Consider the following 19,794-nt stretch of genomic DNA (forward strand, 5'->3'; position numbering starts at 1 on the left):
TTGGTAGCAAACGCGCCGTGGTTTCGAGTGGAACAGGGAAACAACCTCCGCCGACCTTTCTTTCAATCCTGTAATCCGTCTGCGTAGGGTGTGCTCTGGGGCTAGTCTCGGCACACATTTTATTATGAAACAAACCAAAAGCTAGAGAGCACACGCAGACATATTTTTATAAGAAAAACAAAAATCGGTGAAGCAGGATTTGATTTGCCAACTCAAGCAACGCGAAGAAGACGCTGCCAACGGATAAGAAAGAAAGACGGAACGAGAAGAACGTTAGCAAGCTAAGCTGTTAGCCTCATTGTTGAAAGCGTGGGCGATTAACTTTAGCCAGGTATATTGTTAACTACTTGTTTTTTACGTTGAAGTCAGTTGTCCTTTCAGGCATACGTGTTAATTATAACATTTGTTTTGCAAGCTACCGAAATTTGAGTGCTGTAAGTGATTGCGAAAATTGAAATTTCAATTTGGGCCAGTCACATCGGTTAGGCCACGCTCCGACATTTTGCTAATCACGCTAACTAGCCCACGTTGTTAACGGTTAAGCGATAACTGCCTGCATTGGTGTAGTGACGGATATAAATAATCTCTCAAATCTTAAAAGGCTAATTTTGGTTGACGATTGTCCTCAAAATATCGAACTTGCAGTTGAGACGTAGCCTGAGAACACGCTTCGCCAGCCATGAATCCCAGCGCGCCTAGCTACCCGATGGCCTCCCTGTATGTGGGAGACCTGCACCCAGACGTTACCGAAGCCATGCTATACGAGAAATTCAGCCCGGCTGGACCCATCCTCTCCATTAGAGTATGCAGAGACATGATCACCCGTCGCTCCCTAGGCTATGCCTATGTGAACTTCCAACAGCCAGCTGACGGTAAGTTTACCGCGATCTATGTAGAGCATGTAAGGAAATGTGGTACTGACAGACTCCATTTTGAACATGTACCGTGCTACCTCGTTTTATCTTTAATTTTAAACATGTGCTTTATTAAATTATCAACATGCCATACTACTAGAATAATTAAATCACGAAGAAAATGGAAGTAAGTGCAACATATTTGTTTATTTGTTTTAGCCGAAAGAGCTTTGGACACCATGAACTTTGATGTAATAAAAGGCAGGCCTCTCCGTATCATGTGGTCTCAGCGTGACCCCTCACTGAGGAAGAGTGGGGTGGGAAACATCTTCATCAAGAATCTGGACAAATCCATCGATAACAAGGCCTTGTATGATACATTCTCTGCATTTGGAAACATCCTGTCCTGCAAGGTATCATCCTGTGGTGCCATTTCTTCTGGCTGTGTTTTGTATATGAAATCAACTAATTAAGCATGACTAATGATTGGACCGTTTAAAGCCTGTAGAGTTTCAATTGTGTGGAATGCATGTTGTTTGTGAATGGTTTTGACCTCCTAAAATCTTCCTTCTCCAAGGTGGTTTGTGATGAAAATGGCTCAAAGGGTTACGGCTTTGTGCACTTTGAGACCCATGAAGCTGCTGAACGGGCCATTGAGAAAATGAACGGCATGTTGCTCAATGACAGAAAAGTGTAAGTGTGCCTACTGTTGTACAAGTCTGTGTTTGAAGGAGTGTGATCAAAGTTTGTGTGTGACTGCATCTTGTTCTCCTGTTTTGCCTAATGTACTTTGTTGTTATAGAGCTTAGTTTTAAATCGTGAGGGAACTGAGCTGATAGGATTTATTACATTTTGGTTTGAAGCAGTGAAGTTCACATATCGCAGTAGCTCTAGAGTTATCACTCCTTATTACATAAGCTGTATGTTGTTTTCCCAAAATGCTCTCTTCAATGTCTGACGCTCATTTTACCAACACAGGAGGACTTTCACCCCATTGTATTTGATTTAAACTTTATCAGAATATATTTTGATGAAGTTAGAAAATTTTGTATGTCATGTTATTAACAGATTTGTTGGACGATTCAAATCGCGTAAAGAGAGGGAAGCTGAGCTTGGAGCACGAGCCAGAGAGTTCACTAACGTTTATATCAAGAACTTTGGCGAGGACATGGATGATGAGAAGCTGAAGGAGTTGTTTAGCAAATATGGTAAGATGGCAAGATTTCAGAGACACACTTTTAATAATCACAAATGCTGTTGGTATGATTTGCTGTGTTATGTGTTGATTAGCTCTTGTGTTTTGTAGGGCCTGCCCTCAGCATCCGGGTTATGACTGATGAAAGTGGCAAATCCAAGGGATTTGGCTTTGTCAGCTTCGAGAGGCATGAAGATGCCCAGAAGGTTAACAGCTTTGTTCTTTCTTGGGCGGCGGGGGACTTTTGGTATCTCCAGAGGCTTTGAAAAAGGCACTTGCTGTAGTTTATTCTTTGAATCCACACCTAATCATGACTTTTGTTTTGTTGTAGGCTGTAGATGAAATGAACGGTAAAGAACTGAATGGCAGGCAAGTCTATGTGGGCCGTGCACAGAAGAAAGGGGAGCGGCAGAATGAGCTCAAACGCAAATTTGAGCAGATGAAACAGGATCGCATGACCAGATATCAGGTTTGTTGGCCCATTTCTTGGTTAGATCACTTTCATGCACCACATTGTGTCACAAGAACAATTTAAGGAAAGCTATCTTGCGTCTGATTGGTGCAATATTTAATTTCATTGCTGTGATGTTGGAGCATAACCTGAAGGACAGTAGCAGGAATGCTGAACTACCGTCCAACAGTTTCATTGTGATTTTCCATGTACCAGGGTGTCAATCTGTATGTGAAGAACCTGGATGATGGCCTTGATGACGAGCGTCTGCGCAAAGAATTCTCCCCATTTGGCACCATAACAAGTGCTAAGGTAAAAGCTTTGAGGGGTTTATTTGTGATCGTGAAATTAACAAGGCAATAATTAGACAAAATGCTAACCTATTTTTTTGTTTCCCTAGGTGATGATGGAGGGTGGACGGAGCAAAGGCTTTGGCTTTGTGTGCTTCTCTTCTCCAGAAGAGGCCACTAAAGCTGTAACAGAGATGAATGGGCGTATTGTGGCTACAAAGCCACTGTATGTGGCCCTTGCCCAGCGGAAAGAGGAGCGTCAGGCTCATCTAACCAACCAGTACATGCAAAGGATGGCCACTGTTCGAGCTGTGCCCAACCCTGTCCTTAACCCATACCAGCCTGCTCCACCTTCAGGATATTTCATGGCGGCTATCCCTCAGGTGAGTCAACAACACCCTATTTAGTACTTTTCCATGACATAAAACTCTGTTTTGGTCAACTGTACCAGTGTGCTGTGTTTTTTGGAGTAGCAGTAACTAATGACATGGCTTGATTCTTCTCAGGCTCAGAACCGTGCTGCATACTACTCTGCCAACCAGCTGGCCCAGCTGCGCCCCAGCCCCCGTTGGGCTACTCAAGGAGTGCGTCCTCAGCGTAAGTGATTACATGTAGATTATACGTATGCAGCCTTTACTTAAAAAGAGCTAAAGTCTAATGACTGTTTGCTTCCCCCCCATCCCCCCTTTCCTTCTTTTAGACTTCCAGAACATGCCCAATGCTATGCGTCCAACAGCACCCAGGCCTCAGGCCTTAAACACCATCCGTGCAACCGCCACCACCAACACCCAGGTCCCACGCATGATGGCTTCTCAGCGTATGCGTAAGTATTTTATCTTTGACTTGACAGGAATCAGATGCATTTAGTCTCCTCACGAGCCGATGATGAGTTGATGCAGTTTTGATCAGGCTCCTCTTGCTGTTGTCATTGCAGCCACACAGGCGCTCAACCAGCGCCCTGCCAATGCTTCAGCCGCCGCAGCCCCAGTGCGTGCCATGCCCCAGTACAAATATGCTGCTGGTGTGCGCAACCCTCAGCAGCACATGGCCTCCCAGCCACAGGTCACCATGCAGCAGGTAAGATATCAGTGGATGTAATTCATAAATATAATTGGTGCAAATTTTCTAAATGTACACCTTCAGGATATTCAACATTAAATGCAGTTGTACTGATTAATTTTTTTATAATTATAAATTTTATTTCCCCTCTCCCCAAGTGGGGTTCAGACTTTAGAACCTGGCACAGTTATGTGCTGCTTAATAAGCAAAAAGTAATACAAGTATTCATGACTAATATGGGTCATTGTAATTCACGGTCTGCTTCAAGTGGTAAAAGTGTGGTTGTGTAGTCATTAACCCCCCCCCCCCCCCCCCCCCCCCCTCCTTCAGCCGGCAGTCCATGTCCAAGGACAGGAGCCTCTAACTGCCTCCATGCTGGCTGCAGCCCCACCTCAGGAACAGAAGCAGATGCTGGGTAAATAATTAGTTCAGATTATAAGGAAATAAGTGTAAATGCTCATGGCACGTTATACTCTGTATTTAATTGTTGACTTCGTCCTCCCCTTTAGGTGAGCGTCTGTTCCCTCTGATCCAGAACATGCACCCCAGCCTGGCTGGCAAGATCACTGGTATGCTGCTGGAGATTGACAACTCAGAGCTGCTTCACATGCTTGAGTCACCTGAGTCGTTGCGCTCAAAGGTTAGTGAAACAAGTAATTTCTAATAAATGTGGTATTTCGTAAAGGATTAAATTGCTACAGATGGTCTATGCACCTCATAACTGATGTTTAATTGGAAGTGCAACATATAAATTGGTTTCATAAATGTAATGCTTTTGCAGGTGGATGAGGCTGTTGCTGTGCTCCAGGCCCACCAGGCCAAGGAGGCTGCTCAGAAGTCCTCCACCCCTGCTGGTGTTCCCAGCGTCTAAGGTGTGTTCTCAGGAGAGACATTTTTGGTTCATTCATAAATTGTTGGTGTGCAAATCATATTAAAGAGAAGAAGCAAATGTGTATTTGAGCCCTGTGTTTTTCTCTCTTGCAGATCGAGCATTTTGAAACCTGCTTCACCGATGGAAAAAGAAAAAAAAACTTAAACATTGAAAAACCTAAAACTCTGAAAACATCGCAAAATGATAAATTATTTCTTAAAAAAAAAAAAAAAAAGAAAACGATTGACTCTGCCAGGTCTAGGGATGGTTTGACTAGACCTTGATCATAAACAAAAATTTGTTGAAAAAAAAAATAGCAAAATAGAGAAAATTGAGATAATTAAATTTGAATGCATTCCTCTGTTTTATGTCATTTTACTGTGTCAGTGCTCAGAATATCCACCCACTTTAGGAAGGTGGCAGCTGGGCATCTTGAAAGGTGATTTGTATCGTAAACTACTGGCTGTAATAAACTCAATAAATAATTTGGGCTCTCTGTTTAGTAAATTACTGCAGTTGTCAACAGCTACAGGTCATACATAATTATTTGCTGTCAAGAGTTGATTTAATGTATTGGTTCTATTTTAAAGCACAGCCAGCTTTCCTCCACCAGGTGTCGCTCTCAGGCAGCAGTTTCCAGATTACACACTTTTCTGTGAACTATGTTATCATACATTTGATCTCATGCTTGTTTCGCTTAAAAAAAAGGGCCTGCTGGACTACATGCAGAAAAATTGACTATTAAATAAAAGGACAAACAGTGTGTTGAATTGATTAGTATCCAGACTGATTGGATCCTGTTTTGTTCCATAGAAACTTTTTCCTGGAATAAAAAAATGTTTCACTTTTAAGATTCTGATAATACTGATTTAAAAAAAAAAAATGAAATTAACATTGAAGGTTGATAGTGGGGCAGGCTTGAGGAAGTGTCTCATCAGCTCTTAACAATTGAGTTGGATAAGAGTTTAAAGCAAACAGTTGTACTCTTATTTGTTTTGTAATGTGTGGAAGCCAATTGCTGTGTATTTTGTTGCCCTTGAAAGGTCAGCTTAATGAAGCATCAGCAAATGGAAAAACGCTGTAAAAACACAAAACAGAAGTGTGTTTGGGGGGACGTCAATGTGACTGAACCAAAACGGGAAGCATTGCACTGAAGCGGAGAACACTTGTAAAAGAGGAAAAAGTGCACAGCAATGTGTGCTGTAATCGCATGATTTATATTATACTCTAGTACATGTTTGCTATTAGCCGTTCACTTTTGGCTTGTCACTTTTGTTTTTTCTATTTGGTGGTGTTTCCTTTAAATGCAGTGCATTTGACCTTTCAGGGACACCATAGGTATTCTGATGAAGAGTGCTGAACCCCTGAGTGGGTATGTGTGCTGTCATCTGTTTATTGTATCCTGTCTTGAAGTTTCTACAGTTCTTCTTACCTCACAATCTGTGTTCATGTTCCTACACTACAAATTAGTGAACTGTTAAAATTATTAATAGTAGTATCCCATCTTCCCATCTTCTGTCTTACTCATTGACACTTTCCAACCACAGCAGAGGGTTTTTGTATGATTTCGTATATACGAAGATGAGGCAGCAGTAAGAAAAGAGTTCCTGTTTCTTCAAATGTCTACAAAACATTTTATCAATCCAATGTTCCATTTTTGTGCACTTTTGGATGTAGTTGTGAGTCAAATGCTTATTTTTCCTAAAATTTTGGAACAGTGCTTTAATCTCACCTCCTCACACATTCCTTTTTACCTAGAATCTGTGTTTTTATCAGGACCATGGTGATTACTGCCTGATTGCTCTAGTGGACTAAAATATCTTTTATACATAACCCCAGCTTCTGGCTTTATAGATGCTCTAGGTTCTTTCTGCATCTCCCCTCACACTTGCCTGATTTAGTCCTTGCTTTAAGCTGTGGGACATATTTCAAAACCCAATCCAGTACATGGGTGACCCAAAACAATGTTCCACTGGGATTTCATAGGATTATCCAGCTTTGCTGCTTATGGTGTGTGTTCATATCAGTTTATGGTTCACAGAGGAAGGATTTTCATTAAATACATTTCATCCTCACTGAGAGATACATGTAAATCACCATTGGTGCTATATGTGCCTTCAGTTCTCAGAGGGATCTTTGTGTTAACTATGGTTGTGGTTTTCTTTTGGGGTATAAGGATGAAGTTCTTGTGTAGCCTGATTAGTCCTGTGTAGGCAGCTATACAATGTACAGCATAAACAGGGACTTTGTGCTTACACTGACCTGCATCTATTGATTTAAAAGCCTCCAGCTTACCCTAGATTCCAGCTGCCACATGATTTTCAGTCTTATTCAGACTTTTTGGCAAACTGTCCTATTAATTATCTATAATTGTCTATAAGGAATCCTAGCTTCAAATATAGACATTTTTTTCCTTTTTGGTTTGTTTTAATATGGCGTTGAGGGTGAAAGTTAATTTAATAATCAGAAGTGTAAAATTGTTATCCACTCACTTGTCACTTCGTCTTGTGTGTGCACCTATGATGTACAGTGTAATCCTCTCTTGCATGGATTAGGTTTGTATGTTTACAGCTGACCTGTCTGCAAGATCTTTCATGTGCTGTAAGAAACCTGTTCTGGTATAATAATAATAATAATAATAATAATAATAATAATAATAATAATAATAATAATTTAAGAGTAGTAGTGGCCAATTTCCATGTTAAACAATGAGTAAGTAAGCCATGGTAATAGAAACCAATTAGTCCTATGCAGTCAAGTTCAGTTGTCCAATAACTGTATACAAGATTTTCTGGTCCTGTGGACCCGCTTTCCTCTAAATCTCGCGATATGATTTGAATTTCCGAGCCAGAACGAGAACTGTGAACAACAGAGCGAGCTCTGTAGGAGCTGTTGTCGTTCGAAACGGAAAGGATAGGTGGGACCGAAGACAGAGGAAAAATAAGTTGGCAAGTAACTGACGGCACTGCAGTGAGACCAGGGATTAAAGAACTGAAACGTTTTCTGAAAAAGAGAGCGTTTCTTCTTTCCTGCTGTCTCCGGAACAAGTGTCACTAGCAACAGACGGTACGTTCTCATCGTTTCTAGCTAACCTGGCTAACTGGTAGCCAATTGCTACCGTTCGCTGTGTTTTGTACTTAGTTAGCTGACTTGCTTTCTGGTAACCGTCAGCTAGACAAGCTATAGAAAATTTCTTGTGGCTCTTAGCTTTGTTTTGTTAACATCACGTGCCCTGCTTTACGTTTGGACACGTGTAAGATATGGTGATAATTGTAAGAATAACGTAAACTGTCCTTAAACACAGTGCACAATGCAGCTAACCGAGCTGTGAATCTGATGTCATTGAGAAGTTTAGTACGTTACACCGACTCGTGGTATTATCACTGCGTTTTTGTTTTTTTGTTTACTCAAAATAGCTACCAAGAACTATACGATTGCAATACTTTCTGTTTAGCCCATTAAAGGCGTTGGACTTCCTTTAATCGACGTCAAGTACGAAGATAAAAATCGTGGTTTCAGAATTTTCTAAGGTTTTGTCCGTCACAGAGAGAGTTTACTAAAATGTAAACCACAGATCTGTGTCAGAGATAAATTTCAGCTCTTAGGCACTGACAGCTAAACATACTACTTTACGGAGGCTGTGAATTAGTAAGCGATTAAAGCACTTTTCAGTAGTAGTAGCAGAAAGAGAAAATAACTGTCGTTAGGTAAACCTTGGTAGCATCAAACTAAATCTTATAAGTTGGTATGTTGGGCTCTCACATATACAAGTAAAATAAAAACATTTTTGGCTCATTTACTTTTCCTAGTCCTTAGCATTTCTTAATTTGCTATTCCAATTTATTTAATATGCCACCGTGAGCTATGATGTTGTAGTAAATGTATTCATTGTATGTACAAAAAATTTAATGTCCCACTTCCCCCAACTGTTATCCGTTTTGATAGTTAACATAACATGATTTGCTTAATGCATTGCACTTGCTCAGTCACTGCTGATTTGGACTGGTGACACTATACAAAAAGTATGAGGGATTATTGAGAGAAACACCTAGGAGCCATCCAAAACTTATTTCACTCCACAGCACGATTTTGTTATGTTTTATGACACCTATGTGTGCTTTGAAATATATTCATGTTTGGAACAGCTTCATTGATTTAGTACAAAATGAAAGAAAAGGTCATTCTTCTTCTGTTCCCCGTTTCATCAGTTCGGCTCTGTGTTTGAGGGGAAAAAACAAACAGTGATAATTGCAAAACGTGTTACTGTGTAAATTTAAGTGTAATAAAATCTTTCTGCCAATTGGCTAAACTGTCTAAACTTGAAGATGGAAAGATGTTAAACCAAGAATTCTCGAAGTCAAACTGAAAAATCTGCAACTTGAAGTTGATGACAGTTGTTCAGATGCTAGGAGCTCACCCACTCATAGCATTACAGCTGTCGCCACAAAGTAAACAAACTATGGGGGAAAAACAGTAGTCAAATCAGAAGAATTAGAGATAAAGTTGAACATGTACACCTTGAGAGTTGGATAATATCTCTAAATTAAAACAAAAAAAAAAAGAAGTTGTAACAGATGTTTCAAAGTGTTCCAAAAAAAATACATCTTCAAATTTCATTAGTACTTCTTGATCTAGGATAGCTCTGATCACATTATTGATAGTGGAAGTTGCTCTGTTGAGAAGTGAATCATTTTTGTTTTATGACGGCTTCACTGCCCACTGTCGCCTACTGTTGGTATCATATTGTTGGCATACCTGCCAGATAAATGACTCCAAAGATAATCAAACTGTGAAAAGTAGAGCTTGTATCAAGAACTAGGTCCTTTAAATTGGATGCCCTTGTGGTTCTGGTTTGTGTGTGTTGTGTTAATCATTTAGCACACGTTTTGCATTATCCATCTTATCTGGGATGCTTCTTTGATATAATTTGCAGAGATCAAGCATCTTGTTTTTCATCATTGATTTATGCTTGTTTACTCCTTTGGTTACATCATTTTATGTTATATTTCATATATAAAGAAATATAAATATATATTTATATTTCTGCCTCTTCTATCTTTTCTGGTTTTGTTACATTGATTTTTAATCAGACATTTGAGTGGTGCATTTAGAGAATCACAAATTACTTCTATAGTTAAATGAAAATTTAATATAATTTCATAATATACATAGAAAATTGTCTTTGCTTTGTCGCTCAATGGGAAAGCTTTCTACTGGAAAGTCCTCCAGATGAGATCATTTTGAGGTTAATACTTTTATTGTGCTTAATAAGCACTAGAGTCTGCTCTCTGGAGTCATCAGTGTTTGGGTGTGAGAGGCCACTATGAACTTGGCAGCATGTTGCCTAGACCTGTGTGTTCTTCCAAAGAAAGGTCATTAGCCCACCATGATGATCTGGACCTTTATTTTCTGTGTGTATATGTCAGGACCCCATGCGAAACATGGCATAAAACTATTGCTAAGAATTTATTCCACCAGCTGAAAAGTCATACTCTGCAAAATGAAGACTGTTTTAAACTCCGCATGTCAACGTCTCCCCACACACCAAAGAAAATAAGGTTAAATAAACCTGTTGTGATACCTGTGACTGTTCTTGGTGAGTCATTTTTATAGTCATTGCTACATTTTTTTTTAATATAAGTACAAAAGAGCAACTTTTTAATTTAAATTGTTTTATTTTGTGTCATGAATTCTTGCTTGATGTAAGAATTCAAGAGACAGACTGCGACATAGTCATTTGTGAAAAACCTCTGTGTGCAATGGTTAGAAAATGGTTAAAACAAAACACTTCAAATTATTCAGATTTTTTTGTATTCAAAGTAGAAAAAAAAGCATTGAATGGTCAATTTGAAGGAGTATATCAGTGCAATTTTGGGCACCATATGGTTGAGAATAACATTTGTTTTTGGAACATTGCTTCGCTCCGTATTACAGGACTGTTTAGGACATAAATATAACCTTGCTTTCTTGCTGTTTTTGCTAACATTAATACTTGAACAACCAGCAGCACATTCATCCATAACAGCCGGTATTTTAAAATGTATTTCACTTTCCAATAACAGGCCTTATAGATGGACATTAACTGCAATAATAACATGAAAGACTGGTAAGCACTTGGTGAACATTGCAGTCATAATCGGTTCTTGTTAATCCCATAAAATACTGTCCGGTCGCATGCTACACCTCATCACGCACAAAATGCAGGGATTCTCTACTAGACCATCTTCTTAAAGTGCCCTGCATGGTTTGGTCGATTCTTCACAACACTTGCAAACCACTATCCTCTTGTAGTTGCACTTTTCTGTCACCATATGGCAGCGTCAAAAAAAGAAAAGTGAAACATGCTATGTTGTGGACTAATCTTTTTTGCCTCTTTGATTTTTAATTTTAAAAAAACTTTTTTTTTCACCTTCCTTCTCTTTGTAATGAACTCCATTTTCTTTCTCTTTCCTGTTCAGACAATTAGCTTTCTGCCTACACCTAGCATTGTTGCTATCAGGCAGCGACCCGTCAATGTTTTGGAGTGTATGTAAGCATCAGTGCAATGGTTACATACGCATAATCCTTTGTTATGGCAAAGCTACAGAAACGGAAAATTTTGGGAGACAGTAAATACTGCAATATCTATATTTTGAGTAGTGCTGCTACTCGTTCCTCCAGCACATTACTTTAACATATTGAGTAATCTATTACTCAGCAGGCCTGCTGTAGACATTTGTGTTTGCTAGCTATGAGTGGCTGATTGCTATTCATGATAAATGAAAATGTAGTGAAGGAGGTTATTGAAGTCGGACTCGTATTTGGATGCTCTACATATTGCTTTTTGATCTAAACATGTATGCAGTGCAGTCACAATTAACATGTAGGCCAACTCTTGGACTGCTGTGAAAGACAGATTTACATCGTTTTAGAAGAGTCGCTGATATCAGAGGTTTTTCTTGCACCTCTCTGGCATGGATTTTAAATTATTATTTTCACCCTGCACAGTATAATAGAACTATTTCCCTACTTCCACTATAATTTTGGATTCTTTTGTGTTGCATACTTGCAATTTACTCATTAATTTCTCTCCATTTCCCACCCTCTTCCTGAGCTGTTAGCTCTGTCAGCTGAGCAGAAATGCCAGGATGCTTACCTCATCCTGCTCCCCTCCTTTTGAGGGAAGTCTGAGAGGTTTGGGGGGTGGGGGTGGGGGTAATAGGCAGGCAGCTGGAGACTGTACTGGCTTTGTTGGGGTTGGAAACTTTTCCCTTTCTTCTCCCTGTCTGCCTGCTAGCCTCTCTTTGTACATTAAACAATGCCTTTCCTGTTCACACTGCTGTTGTGATTGTTCTTTGCACTTTTTTTAAATTCTTTGTATTGCTTAGTCACAATCTGAACACAATCCATTGAGTTTTTGATGTTGTACACCTCATAAGTCTTATTTTTCCTTCGTCTTTTTAGGTGGCGTATATTACATACAATCTTGCATATCATTTTCTGCTACATAGGAAGATAGTCAAATAATCATGCTGGCATGTTTTAAATGTCTTCTCTGTTCAAATTAGTACAGTTAAATCTACCAGCTCAATACACACACCTCCAGACTTCAGCTTGCTCCACACTGTGGCGTAAAGGGTGGAACTCTGTTTGACTTTCATCCCACATCACTCAGTAGTGGTTCAGCTTGTCTGCCAGGATGTTGCTCGGTGTCTGTTCATGATGCAGTGGAACTCTTAGTTCTGCATTGACTGTCCCCAAGCCCATAGAAGCCCAGGAATGTGCATAGAGGCAACATTACACATGAGACCGGCAGGCCAGGAATGCAGCTGCAGTGAGACTGACTGACTACACTGGCTCAGCTGTGTGATGTCAGTTTCTTTCCTGTCATCACTGCTAGTTGACATAGCTATATCTCAATATACCTTTTCATCCATTCGTCTTTAAATCTTCTGTCTTCACTTGTCTGTTGTATATTTCTGTCTCTTTGTTTATCTACAATTCTCAGTATACCGTGTGCCAATCCGTGAGTCCACATACTTTTTGTGTGTGGTTTTCCTTGCCCTTTCATATTAGTCCTTCATACCCTGCTTGTCAGTTATTAAAAAAAACAAAACCATCTCACTAGTTAACTTCAACGGGTAAAGTTTTTTACTTGGTAGAGAATTCCAGATGTGGAAAGATTAGCATTCTTCTGCGGTGCACACAGGGTTGTCCTGTCCTTTCTGTTGCATCAAAAGAAGGTGCTTTAACCTCCATGGCCTCAATGCTTGAACATGAAGAGGTTTCCCCTTCATAATTTTCCTTTCACTCATTCTGACTGAGCTTATGTTTAACCAGAATGTCAACATCGGAGGAGGAAAAAAAAAACACATTGGGACCTTTCAAATATTTTGTCATTGTTTAGTTGTGTATGTATCTTGTGATGCTTGTGCTTTTCATATCAAGAATTCAATGTCATTCTTTTATGGCATAGGTTAGAGGTTACAAATATAAGCAAATGCCGCACCCGTCTTATAAATCTTAAATATGTGGAGTTTAGTCATTGAAGTATGTGCAAACAATTTGGAAATTCTTAAATCATATGGTACACAATGAGACGGTATGTCTGTGAAATAATGATGATGATTACATGGAACTGTCATCAAAGTCATATGTCTGGAGATGGTTAAATCTCTCAAGCATGAAAGGAACTTTAACACAGTTTTTAGTGAACTTTTTAGGTACATTAAACAATGCCTAGATATGTAATAGATTCTTGTTAATGCCTTTTGGGTGACTGTATCGGGATATTTTTGCACATACATGTAAGAGATTTTAAGTATATGGGAAAACATGAATCACTGCCACAGGAAATCTGTGCTGTTGTTGAGTTTATTGTACCCATGGTTCTCAGCATGTATTTAGTGTGAGGCGTACTCTCCCAGGCTGCAACAGGTCAGTTGAGGTCAGTACTGGATCTGGTCTCTCTCTCTCTCTCTTTTTGTGTGTGTGTCTGTGTGTGTGTCTCTCTCTCTCTCTCTCTCTCTCTGGAATGCCAAATAAACTCAGTCACCAGAGAAATCTGTGGTACATCCACTATCCCTCATCTTTCTGTGCTGTCACTTTTTTTTTTTTTTTTTTTTGTACTTAATCAGGGATGTCGACATTACATTAACTAAAAGATTTTTCTAGTTAACTTGCATTGCCTCTTACTGTGTTTTGTTGCTAACAGGTGTAACAATACAGGGAGTGCAGAATTATTAGGCAAGTTGTATTTTTGAGGAATAATTTTATTATTGAACAACAACCATGTTCTCAATGAACCCAAAAAACTCATTAATATCAAAGCTGAATGTTTTTGGAAGTAGTTTTTAGTTTGTTTTTAGTTTTAGCTATTTTAGGGGGATATCTGTGTGTGCAGGTGACTATTACTGTGCATAATTATTAGGCAACTTAACAAAAAACAAATATATACCCATTTCAATTATTTATTTTTACCAGTGAAACCAATATAACATCTCCACATTCACAAATATACATTTCTGACATTCAAAAACAAAACAAAAACAAATCAGCGACCAATATAGCCACCTTTCTTTGCAAGGACACTCAAAAGCCTGCCATCCATGGATTCTGTCAGTGTTTTGATCTGTTCACCATCAACATTGCGTGCAGCAGCAACCACAGCCTCCCAGACACTGTTCAGAGAGGTGTACTGTTTTCCCTCCTTGTAAATCTCACATTTGATGATGGACCACAGGTTCTCAATGGGGTTCAGATCAGGTGAACAAGGTGGCCATGTCATTAGTTTTTCTTCTTTTATACCCTTTCTTGCCAGCCACGCTGTGGAGTACTTGGACGCGTGTGATGGAGCATTGTCCTGCATGAAAATCATGTTTTTCTTTTTTCTTTTTTCTTTTTTTCTTTTTTTTGCCTGTCCCGTTTGGCTCTTTTGCCATCAGAATTGTTGTCTAAAGGCAAAGAAAGATGCCCAACGGATTTACTTTACCAAACTGACCATCCCAGCCTTGCCGTAATGGTCCATTTGATTCACCTTTTATTGTTTATTTTATTTTCACTTACTGAATACGGGACAGACTTGACTGGGGGAAAGAAGGGGAGAAAGAAAGAGGGAAAGAGAAACAGCTGAGAAGAGGGACGGGGGAGAAGGGCAAAAGACAAAAACCAACAGAACGGGCAGAGAAAAAAAAATGCATATATCAATCACCTGGGTCACCTGCTGAGAAAGAAAAAAGAAAACAAGCAGAAGAGAACAAGAGTAATAGAATAAACAACATCACAATGATATATGGGAATATGACAGTAAATACTAAATATTAAACATTATTGTGCAGCACATAAGATCAACAGAACACAGTGTGCTTTGAGGTAGGAGCCAAAAAGGGTGTAGTTTGTGGGTGTGATCACCCGTGTGTACACCTGTGAGCATGGACGCGCTTGTTTTTTGTTTTTTAAAAGGTTCCTTCATGTAATAATCTGCTAGAGGGTGTGGGGGGGCCACAGCCCCGTCCTCCAGGGCATGAAGCAGGTATGGAGGAGATCAAAACTCCAGACATCCAGAGGCCCCCAGAACACAAGAGACCAAGGAAGACCAACAGAGGGGCAGCCGCGCCACTGTCCCAGAAAGAGCTGAGGAGAGTCCCAGATGAGGGCTCACTCAGCAGCCGCGGAGCAGAAGCCAGGGGGAGTTGCAGTGACGCGCCCGTGAGCTCCGCCAGCAGCCAGCCGCGCCTGAGTGACCGAGCCCCAGGCCGAGAGGCCGGGGGCACCCCACCTCCGAAGTGGCCCGAGCGAGCCCCAGGCTCCAGGCCCCGATAAGCGGCCGCCAAGGAGTGAGCCGGTGTGTACCTGGACGCCCATCCCCGGACACAAAGAACCACCAACGCACCAATGTCTGAGGGAGTCCGCCACTGGCAGGGGAAGTGGTGGTAGGGGGAGATAGGCCTCCAAACCTTGGAGGGCCTAAGATGTCCCCAGAGAGGTGGCGCCTGACACCCAACCTGACATATAGACACAGAAATACAGGCACACACATATACAAACATCCATTCCCACCCTCATGCTCTCATATGCACTTACTCCACACTCAACCAACGTGGAGACAGACATGAAGAGACGCTGTACACACGATCACACTCCCCAAGCGTACTCTACAAACCGGGTCTAGGTACCCTTGCCCCTGGAGGGGGGAACTGCACCCAGACCCAGGTGGTGTTACCCTTTTCCCTGCGGTGGGGGGAGGCAGACCGCCCCGACTCCGCAGCAGCAGGAAGGCCCCACACTCCAGACTGCAGTCGGACGGCCAACTCCTCCTCCTAGCCCCCCCGCTCCAGCAGGTCGCAGAGAATGGGGGTGAGAGAAGACTCCAAACCTCCCTCCACCCGCTCATTGTAGTGTTGATGCATGTGTGTTCTAAGGTGCATTTAAAACCCAGGAGGGCATGGAGCTACCTGCCAGAGAGCAGCAGGTAAGTGCATGGTCCCTCCTGCTAGCCCTCAATGTCTACGTGTATTTAAAATTGAGAGGTGGGCAACGACGCCAGGGGTGGGGTGTACACCCTGATGGTACTTTGGGTTCCGTGTATCGTGCCCACCCCCAAGATCCTATATGTATGTGTAATGAGAGTGTGAGTAATGTGAATGTCTAAGTTGTGGGATAAAATTGAGGCAGAGGCAGCCAGAAGGGGACAGAGGGGTAGCCTCATGTTTTTCTTGAAGGATGCAGACTTCTTCCTGTACCACTGCTTGAAGAAGGTGTCTTCCAGAAACTGGCAGTAGGACTGGGAGTTGAGCTTTACTCCATCCTCAACCCGAGAAGGCCCCACAAGCTCATCTTTGATGATACCAGCCCAAACCAGTACTCCACCTCCACCTTGCTGGCGTCTGAGTCGGACTGGAGCTCTCTGCCCTTTACCAATCCAGCCACGGGCCCATCCATCTGGCCCATCAAGACTCACTCTCATTTCATCAGTCCATAAAACCTTAGAAAAACCAGTCTTGAGATATTTCTTGGCCCAGTCTTGACGTTTCAGCTTGTGTGTCTTGTTCAGTGGTGGTCGTCTTTCAGCCTTTCTTACCTTGGCCATGTCTCTGAGTATTGCACACCTTGTGCTTTTGGGCACTCCAGTGATGTTGCAGCTCTGAAATATGGCCAAACTGGTGGCAAGTGGCATCTTGGCAGCTGCACGCTTGACTTTTCTCAGTTCATGGGCAGTTATTTTGCGCCTTGGTTTTTCCACACGCTTCTTCAGAATCAGAATCAGAAAGGGGTTTATTGCCAAATGTTGAGCAGGTTTACAACATTAGGAAATTGCTGCGGTTCTTGCGACCCTGTTGACTATTTTGAATGAAACGCTTGATTGTTCGATGATCACGCTTCAGAAGCTTTGCAATTTTGAGACTGCTGCATCCCTCTGCAAGATATCTCACTATTTTTGACTTTTCTGAGCCTGTCAAGTCCTCCTTTTGACCCATTTTGCCAAAGGAAAGGACGTTGCCTAATAATTATGCACACCTGATATAGGGTGTTGATGTCATTAGACCACACCCCTTCTCATTACAGAGATGCACATCACCTAATATGCTTAATTGGTAGTAGGCTTTCGAGCCTATACAGCTTGGAGTAAGACAACATGCATGAAGAGGATGATGTGGACAAAATACTCATTTGCCTAATAATTCTGCACTCCCTGTAAAGTTAAATTTTAACAAACTAAATGATAATGATTGTAGCAACTAATGTTATAAGCAGAAACCAGCTCGGTTTATGCAACTGTTCGTTCACTATGGGAGTGTAAACAAGATAATTTGTCTTTGTGAATGTTGTCTGAATGCTTCTGAGTCTTTAAAGTGGAACCAGTGCAGAAGTACGAACAGGAGGCAACTCTTGTTGTTGCTGAAAAAAACAAAGGTCTATGGTGAAAATGGTCCTTTGCGCTTTAACTTCAACACTTTCTTGATGAGCTTCTAGTTTTAATAATCTTAATAATAGTTTTGTAGATTTTGGTCCTGATAGGAGTCATAAAGGAGGCTAAAGCTGCACATATGTGCTTATCTTGTGAGCACAACACATAAATGCAAATATGCAATGTCTTGGTTTTACAGTCAGAGCTTCTCTTGTTGGCCACGTCCAGATTCAGGACACCCAACATGTAAAGGCTCAGGTGTCCACTTTGTTTAGCATTTGTTTGTGGAAGATATATTTGTTTGCAAGTTAGGTTTTTATTTATACATCACATAAAATGCATCTGTGATGAGCTTGAGACTAGATTCTCTCCATACCTTTTTTTTTTCTGCATTTCATGGGGTGTGAATAACCTTTATTCCAAATGTGTTTAAATATATTTTACAAATCCGTTTTTCTTAAGTCTGAGAAAGGATCAAGGCTGCAGAACCTGTGTGGAAAATGAAATGAGCTTGTGAAGATGTAAGAATCAGTTTTAACTTTTTTGCCTATTAGTTTTCATCAATTACCTGTGAAAACAAGATGACTAGATCCAATCAGAATTAAGTTGTGTAGTGAAATGGGAGGCAGTGATCCAATAAGAAGTAATCTCCTTGTGTAGCAAGGTTAGATTTTTCCAATTTGAACTGCTGTCAACAAACAAGGTTGGAGGCTCCCGGCTTTTTGTTTTTTGTGTTCATGGTCTGGCTGCATGGCTGAGTTCAGCATACACTTATGTTTAAAAATCACTCTGGGTTTTTGACTAGCTTAGTGTTAGCATGTTGTCTGTGTAGAGCCTTGCAAAGAGCTCAAGTTCTGTTAGCAGCATAATGCAGTTGTTTCTGTCCTGGATGCATTTTGCACTTTACCATTGCACATATCTCAACCATCCCATCCTTAATATAGATAAAATTATTGTCCAAGTCCACACTGTAGACTGCACCACTATTTTCCTCCAGCACACAAACTGAAATCAGGTGATTGTAGTGCAAGTGAAATCGATAAGCGGATTGGCAAGCAGACTAACAATTCCAAGGAACTGAACTACTGGGAACCGGTTCTCTACAAGTTCTTGATTCCCATACCTATCTATAACAGAAAAGGCCTGGACTAAGAATTACTCCATATTTTTTCTGCGTCAGTTCTTTCCCCTATCTCTCCTGGATTTCGCAGAAAAACATCCCACACACGGGTGTGTTTCATTGTATGGATGGAACACACACTCTCACACACACACACACACAGAAAGTAATGAAACATAAAATAGAGATTAAAGACCAACAACCAAACACACATCAACAACAATCTGAGAACAGAGGACAGATAACAGCAAATTGAGAAGTTGGTGAGCTTGAACTGATAGAGAATAGATGTCTGTTCTGAGCCTATGAGAATGCAAATGGTCCAAGTCATTACTGAGCCAGCTCGCTGCAAAGTCGGTGTGATGCTGAATTCCACTGATGTGTGAACAGCACAGCCAGTATTCTGTGTGTTCACTGCTGGTGAGTGGGTGTCATATGTGCTTCGTCCTCCATGCTCTATCAGGCAACTCCCTCACCTAAACCACAGAGTTTTTTCAGTATTGCAAATATTTTCGAGACGGACCATGTGAGAAAGGAAATGGTGGAAAATAATCTTATTTTTTCTGATATTATCTGAAATTCATGGATGAAATTATCTTAAATAGGCTTTTGCTTTATTTTTACTTTTTGTTTCTCTGGGGTGGAGAGAAGCCAGCTTGTTAATAAATAAAAAAAACAAAAAACAAACCCTCAGACTAAAAATACGCTGAAATGAAAGTGCATATAAATTTAGTTTGCACATAAATTAAAAAACAAAACGGCTCTCTTTTTAGGTGATGAGATTCATTGGTAGTTTGGACTGTGTTAATGTATTTACCGCACGATAAGGCGCACATAAAATCCTTAAATCTTCACAAAAATCGACAGTGCGCCTTATAATCTAGTTAGCCTTATGTATGAATTTTGGTTTGTGCTTACCGCAAACCAATTTTATGTGGTACACGATGCTCAAAAGTCTGTCAAAAAATTTTTTGTGCCACTTTTCGGAGCATTACAGTTACTGTTGCAAGGAGCCTCACGGAGTAATACGTACTGTGCTTCAACACAATATTACTGTGTTGTGTGTGT

General features: G+C 40.8%; 1 protein-coding gene across 1 annotated transcript; it reads left to right on the forward strand.

The window, feature by feature from the left end:
• The first annotated feature begins 53 nt into the window (after positions 1–53).
• On the forward strand, positions 54–5,216 carry LOC146658488 (polyadenylate-binding protein 1A). Its single transcript, XM_085422109.1, has 16 exons — positions 54–331; positions 646–872; positions 1,074–1,267; positions 1,432–1,547; positions 1,923–2,062; positions 2,161–2,255; positions 2,381–2,518; positions 2,717–2,812; positions 2,901–3,173; positions 3,297–3,387; positions 3,491–3,613; positions 3,725–3,867; positions 4,180–4,264; positions 4,359–4,489; positions 4,631–4,721; positions 4,834–5,216. The coding sequence occupies exons 2-15, from the start codon at positions 680–682 to the stop codon at positions 4,718–4,720; spliced, it is 1,908 nt and encodes a 635-aa protein (XP_085278235.1). The 5' UTR covers positions 54–331; positions 646–679; the 3' UTR covers position 4,721; positions 4,834–5,216.
• The last annotated feature ends 14,578 nt before the right edge of the window (positions 5,217–19,794 follow it).

This window comes from Rhamphochromis longiceps, linkage group LG11 (assembly GCF_057381845.1).
Source record: "Rhamphochromis longiceps isolate RC_006_pf linkage group LG11, R_longiceps_female_GT1.1, whole genome shotgun sequence".
NCBI lineage: Eukaryota > Metazoa > Chordata > Actinopteri > Cichliformes > Cichlidae > Rhamphochromis > Rhamphochromis longiceps.

Coding starts and splice junctions, on each gene's coding strand:
- LOC146658488 (XM_085422109.1), top strand. CDS start 680: ATGAATCCCAGCGCGCCTAGCTACCCGATGGCCTCCCTGTATGTGGGA. Junction 1,548..1,922: donor TTGCTCAATGACAGAAAAGT/GTAAGTGTGCCT, acceptor TGTTATTAACAG/ATTTGTTGGACGATTCAAAT. Junction 2,063..2,160: donor GGAGTTGTTTAGCAAATATG/GTAAGATGGCAA, acceptor TGTGTTTTGTAG/GGCCTGCCCTCAGCATCCGG.